Source organism: Salvelinus alpinus, chromosome 24 (assembly GCF_045679555.1).
Source record: "Salvelinus alpinus chromosome 24, SLU_Salpinus.1, whole genome shotgun sequence".
Classification (NCBI taxonomy): domain Eukaryota; kingdom Metazoa; phylum Chordata; class Actinopteri; order Salmoniformes; family Salmonidae; genus Salvelinus; species Salvelinus alpinus.
Window position 1 is genome coordinate 32,325,460 of NC_092109.1, and position 7,132 is coordinate 32,332,591.

At 49.2% G+C, this 7,132-nt stretch overlaps 1 protein-coding gene across 3 annotated transcripts in view; it reads right to left on the reverse strand.

Annotated features, from left to right (window-relative positions):
• Positions 1–7,132, reverse strand: part of ppp3ca (protein phosphatase 3, catalytic subunit, alpha isozyme) — a 73,596-nt gene that overhangs the window by 19,276 nt on the left and 47,188 nt on the right. For all 3 annotated transcript variants that reach the window (XM_071364571.1, XM_071364570.1, XM_071364572.1), the window contains exons 3-5: positions 3,215–3,339; positions 1,936–2,047; positions 157–302 (exon numbers count right to left, since the gene is read on the reverse strand). In XM_071364571.1, the coding sequence (XP_071220672.1) occupies positions 157–302; positions 1,936–2,047; positions 3,215–3,339 (383 nt within the window). The remainder of the gene's footprint in view (positions 1–156; positions 303–1,935; positions 2,048–3,214; positions 3,340–7,132) is intronic.

A 7,132-nucleotide genomic window follows, 5' to 3' on the forward strand; every position in this document is an offset into this window, starting at 1 on the left:
ACACACACACACACACACACACACACACACACACACACACACACACACACGCAAACAAAATGCACATATACTGTACTCAAGTACGCAAAGACAAGAGACACAGTCAATGTGATATTCCTATGCATGGCTCGGTACTGCTGTGGTGTGGTTCAGTACCTTCTTTATGTCATCTAAGGTGTGTATTTCCGGTGAGAGTCCTCCGTGGACACACAGGAACTGCTGGTTCATGAGGGCAGCCAGGGGAAGGCAGTCAAAAGCGTCCATACAGGAATCATAAACTTGCTCCGAGTACTTGATTTTACCTGATTACCACAGAGGGGCAGACAGAGAGACAACTAGATCAGTAGAATGATACACACAGGGACTCATCATCATTAAAGGTGAAATCCTGATATGAGATATGGGCTAATAGCTTCAATTGTTATAGAAGCTGCCCATTGACATTAACGCATGATTCAAATGTAAGAGAGATTTCAGCCTGGAATGGATACTCCAAGAAAGAACCAACACAATATCTCATCCTCAAGAGCATCCAACCATCCTCTTTCTATACTCGCACACACAGAAGATATGCTGTATTGTGGGATGAAACTGAGCAGAGATAAACAAGATGACCCCCATCATGCACTTCTTCATGGATGTATGAATAGAGAACTAGACAACACCTCTACCTCCTGTCCCATTCCTCCCCAGACAACACCTCTACCTCCTGTCCCATTCCTCCCCAGACAACACCTCTACCTCCTGTCCCATTCCTCCCCAGACAACACCTCTACCTTCTGTCCCATTCCTCCCCAGACAACACCTCTACCTTCTGTCCCATTCCTCCCCAGACAACACCTCTACCTTCTGTCCCATTCCTCCCCAGACAACACCTCTACCTCCTGTCCCATTCCTCCCCAGATAACACCTCTACCTCCTGTCCCATTCCTCCCCAGACAACACCTCTACCTCCTGTCCCATTCCTCCCCAGATAACACCTCTACCTCCTGTCCCATTCCTCCCCAGACAACACCTCTACCTCCTGTCCCATTCCTCCCCAGACAACACCTCTACCTCCTGTCCCATTCCTCCCCAGACAACACCTCTACCTCCTGTACCATTCCTCCCCAGACAACACCTCTACCTCCTGTCCCATTCCTCCCCAGACAACACCTCTACCTTCTGTCCCATTCCTCCCCAGACAACACCTCTACCTTCTGTCCCATTCCTCCCCAGACAACACCTCTACCTTCTGTCCCATTCCTCCCCAGACAACACCTCTACCTCCTGTCCCATTCCTCCCCAGACAACACCTCTACCTCCTGTCCCATTCCTCCCCAGACAACACCTCTACCTCCTGTCCCATTCCTCCCCAGACAACACCTCTACCTCCTGTCCCATTCCTCCCCAGACAACACCTCTACCTCCTGTCCCATTCCTCCCCAGACAACACCTCTACCTCCTGTACCATTCCTCCCCAGACAACACCTCTACCTCCTGTACAATTCCTCACCAGACAACACCTCTACCTTCTGTCCCATTCCTCCCCAGACAACACCTCTACCTCCTGTCCCATTCCTCCCCAGACAACACCTCTACCTCCTGTACCATTCCTCCCCAGACAACACCTCTACCTCCTGTCCCATTCCTCCGCAGATAACACCTTTACCTCCTGTCCCATTCCTCCCCAGACAACACCTCTACCTTCTGTCCCATTCCTCCCCAGACAACACCTCTACCTCCTGTACCATTCCTCCCCAGACAACACCTCTACCTACCCACCTCTTGCCTGCTCCTCTCCCATATCTACCTAACCTCCTCACCTCCTGTCTCAAGGAACAAGGCATGAGTTATGTTTTCATCAATAGTGCTCCAGGTGAGACATGGTATTGACAAGTCACCATCAGAAGTAAACAGAAAGAAATAGAACATCTCTGGAGAGACAGAACTCACATTCTTGTTTGAAGGTGAAGTATTCTGTCAAATGTCTACATTCGTGGTTTCCTCGCAGTAGAAATAGCGTCTTTGGGTAGAGGATTTTCAACGACCAAAGATACAAAACACACTGTCAAGAGAGTAGATAAAGAGGGTTATTAGCTCAGTTTATATACACACAAATACACACCATGATAAAATACACAGTTTGGGGGCCTGCACCAGGCTGCAGCTTGACAATAACAAAGTCAACGTTATATAACATGACATGGGAATGATAAAATCATTCTGCATCACGATCAATGACTGCCCTAAGCTAAAATCAGAATGATAAAACAGACTGTATCACGATCAATGACTGCCCTAAGCTCAAATCAGAATGATAAAACAGACTGTATCACGATCAATGACTGCCCTAAGCTCAAATCAGAATGATAAAACAGACTGTATCACGATCAATGACTGCCCTAAGCTCAAATCAGAAAAAGTCTAAAATGGACCTTTATTTGAACTCTAAGTGTCCTCCATTTAATCATAGATGATTATGGATCATCTCAGATAAGGGACCCCAGTCATTGATTTGGTGACAGCTGATAAAGATAGTATGATTATCATGAGAATTGGTGGAGCCAGTCTGTTTAAGGATAATCAACCCCTCATGCCAACGGGAAAGCACTCCTTTATGCAAATGCAGCGTGTCAGCATCGATTGCATTGTGACTGGATGATTCGTCCTTCCTCCTCACGGTTTTTCCAGGGCTTCAGTGCACTATAACTCCTCGTCACGCAGAGCGTGGAAGCAGCACGGTGCAGGGAGGGGCACAGGGAGGGATCACATCTCAGTGGAAACAGCAGAATGCCTTCAATTTAAAGGAGAGCTTCTGATGGCTCCTCATAGGAAAGTCACAACCAAACAGGTAGAGAGATAATATTGGGGATTGGTAACCTTGGGCAGAAATGATCATAACCAGGTCTGGAGCAGAGGAGGCTGGTGGGAGGAGCTATAGAAGGACGGGGCTCCTTGTAATGGCTGGAATGGAATCAACGGAATGGTATAAAACATATAGAAACCACGTTTGACTCCGTTCCATTAATTCCATTCCAGCCATTACAATGAGCCCATCCTCCTATAGCTTCTCCCACCAGCCTCCACTGGTCTGGCGTGTGGATATGGTATATCTCTCTCTGTGCATTGGATTCAATTGAGGTGTTGAATTAAACACTGGTATACGTACAGACAAAGATACTAATAGTTTATGAGGATTAAGGGAGAAGGATGTTCGGTGGGTGTCTCTTACCTCGATACTGAAGTATCCCCGGTCCACATAGTCTCCCAAGAAGAGGTACCGCGTTGTAGCCGGCGAGCCACCCACCTCAAACAGCTTCATAAGGTCAAAAAACTGCCCATGGATGTCCCCACACACTGGAAAACATCAATTCCCACACCATGAGAACACATTAACACATTATCACTGGGTCTGTTAGCACTACTACATACTATACATAACAGAGAGGATTTTATAGAAGATAAAGGATACAAGGGTGTGTGTGTGTGCTTGGATGCCTGTCTGTGTGTGTGGTACAGAGAAAAAAAGAGAGTGTGTGATGCATGCTTTCCCTGTGTAAGTTAGACAGTAGAAGATCTGTGCTGCTTCTCGGCTCATTGATTCTCCCAGAGAGAGAGAGAGAGAGAGAGAGAGAGAGAGAGAGAGAGAGAGAGAGAGAGAGAGAGAGAGAGAGAGACTTTTTGACTTTTTGTCTTTCTTTATTGGAACATTCTCATTTCATTTAAAACTCACCCCCCCCTAAAATAAAAAAACAAAAATATATCCTGTACTGCATACATGTACCATACTCACCTTTCCATCTACCACATGATACAAACCACCATCACCATACACAAAAACAATACCCTCTCCTACAACCGTATATCCAAAACATCTTCCCCAGCAATACAGACAGCCCCCCCAACACACCATATCTCCTCAAACATCTCCACACATTTGATCAGTTTATAGAACTCAAACTCAACCCTAAGGCGCGCAGAGACCATCCCATTAAACAGTAGTAAAGGGTCTGTTATCCCCCCACCTTTGACCCTGTTTCTCCTTGTTAGCCAAATAGCTAATTTTGCCTGAGCAAACAGAAAATTCAACAAAACACATTTTTCTTTCTCCTTACTCGAATACCTGTATCCCATTATAAACATCCCAACAGCAAAAACCACCCCCAACCTGTCACACAGACATTCCAACAGAGACATTAATGGCATTAACCTGGTGCACACAGAAAACACATGAATCACAGTTTCATTCATTTGACAGAAAGGACACCCCTGCCCAATTCCCGGATCAACCCGTGCCAACCAGCTGTTAGTGGCCAGGGCTCCATGAAGAACCCTCCACTGGAGGTCCCCTGACCTCTTTGGTACTGGGGGTTTGTAGAGCGCCCTCCATCTAAAACCCACCATACTCTCCGCCCCACATACCCCCTGCCACTGATGTGCCTTCACTCCTGTTAGGCTTCTAATGTTCCTAACCTTAACGCAGAGGTTGTAGAGGGCTTTACCTCCCACCCCCTCAAACTCCCCCAGGCTCGGAGTGTTAAAATCTAACAAGTCCTCCAGACCCCCTTGCCAGTCTCCAGTCTCTGCCGTCACCTGCAGTGGCGGAAACATTGGTGGCCCCTCTCCCTTTGGCCTCTCAAACACCCCCCTTACCGGCTCAGACAGTGCCTCCTGGACCTCCTCCAGGAATCTCTCCAGCAGCCTAAGAGACGTTATTCCTGTTTGTTGCGCCAAGACCTCCGGGGTTTTCCACCCCTCCTCTCCCAGCAGTCTCAGGTCACCTAGCCTTTGTAAACCCCCTGCCATCAGTTGCCTCTGCAGGGTGGCCGACTGAACCGATCTCAAAGGGATGGCTGGGTTGTGGAAAATAGGCTCCTCCCACACCCACTGCCCAGGCTCCACACCCCCTTCTCGTGTGGGCCTTAGCAGCTGCCAGGCCCTCAGCACCGCAGAGTAAAACTCTGAGAGACCTGCTGTACTCAGCCTCTCCAGCTTCATGAGGAACAGCTGCCGGTCCAACCCTAATCCGCCAGCTCTCCTCAGCAGCGCGCATGCTGGTTCCCTCCAGCCAACATCAGTATGGTACAGCAGTCTCTGCACCGCCTTTAGCCGGAAAGCAGCCATCCTGCTCTCCAGTTCCACCAGGCCCTGTCCTCCTTCGTGGACGGTCATGTACAACACTGCTGCCTTCAGCCAGTGATGGCCCGACCAAAAGAAGTCCACCAGCTTGCGTTGCAGGTCTGCAAGCAGACCGGCGGGGGGGTTGAGGACAGCCAGTTTATGCCACAAGGAAGATGCCACCAGGTTGTTGATTATCAGCACCCTCCCTCTATATGACACTTGGGACAGGAGCCACCTCCACCTGGCCAGTCTTGACACCACTGCCTGTGACAGCCCCTCCCAGTTCTTGCTGACCCACCTCTCCGAGCCCAGGTACACCCCCAACACTTTAAGCCCTTCACAACCCCACTGCAAACCCCCTGGAAGCAGAGGAGGAGCCCTATCCCCCCATGCCCCACATAACAGAGCTTTGCTCTTTCCCCAGTTTACCTTAGCTGATGAAGCTCCCTCGTACACCTTCAGACTGGTCTCTAGCTCCTGCATATCTTGCCCATCCCTGACCATCACAGAAACATCATCTGCATATGCTGAGACTGCTATTCCTGTCACCACCTCCATGCCTGTCCAGCACACTCCCCGCAGTCTCCTGCGTAGCAGTCCTAAAAAAGGCTCAATGGCTAGTGTGTACAGCTGCCCAGATAGAGGGCATCCTTGTCTAATGCCCCGTCTCACCCAGACAGGCCTACTGAGCGCCCCTCCCACCTTAACCATACATGACGCCCCAGCATACAACAGCTTCACACAGTTCACAAAGCTCTTCCCAAACCCAAACACAGACATCACATTAAACAGATACTCATGATCCACTCTATCAAAAGCCTTCTCTTGATCTAAAGAGACCAGTCCAAAGTTCACATTAGAACCTCTCGACAAGTCCAACATGTCCCTAATCAAGAACAAGTTGTCCGTGATTGAGCGTCCCGGTACACAATATGTCTGGTCCTTGTGTATTATAGAGTCCAGATGGGACTTCAGTCTGTTAGAGAGGACCTTGGCAAATATCTTATAGTCCGCACAGAGTAATGCCACAGGCCTCCAGTTCTTAAGTTCACACAAGTCCCCTTTTTTGGGCAGGAGAGTCAGTGCCGCCCGACGGCAGCTCATCGGCAACTCTCCTACCTCGACGCAATCACGCAACACGCAAAAGAAATCCTGTCCAATAGTTCCCCAGAATTTTTTGTAAAACTCCACTGGAAGTCCATCGACCCCGGGTGCACGACCGGGGGACATCTGGGTTACGGCCTCTGCCAGCTCATGTGACAACAGAGGAATGTCCATTTCATCCCTCTGTGCCCGAGAGAGCTTAGGGAGTCCTGCGAACAAGACCTGAGCACACATAGGATCACACATTTCTGCCCTATACAATTCAGTATAAAACTCCACAGTCCGCTCCCGCATCTCCCCCACCACAGAGGTCACCCGCCCATCAGACAGCCGTAGACAATGCATACCCTTGGCTTCACTGCTCTGTCTTTCCAAACCAAAGAAGAAGGAGCTGGGAGCATCCATCTCCTTTAGCATGGAGAACCTAGCTCTTACAAGTGCTCCCTTTGCTTTAACCTGGAAAAAACTACCCAGGTCCCTACGTAATTCGGCTAAGTTAGCCTGGAGGCCTACATTGCCTTGCCCCACCATCTCTACCTCCATCTCACTAATACACCGCTCTAGTTCCCCCAATACTCTCCTAGCCTCTGAGGATGAGAGAGCTGTGTACTGTTGACAGAAAAGCCGAATTTGCACTTTCCCCACATCCCACCATTGACTCAGAGACTCATACTCCTCTCTTCGCTGCCCCCATCTTTCCCAAAAAGTCTGGAAACCTGAGCAAAAAGTGGCATCTTGTAAGAGCTTTACATTGAACTTCCAATAAGATGCCTGCCGGGGCCCTGGTGAAATAGACAGCCGAGCCATGGTTATGTGGTGATCCGAAAACCCCACTGGGAGAATGGTAGCACCCAGCAGCCTATTGCTCTGATTCCTGGACATGTAAAAACGATCAAGTCGAGCTGCACTCACCCTAGCCCCAAAA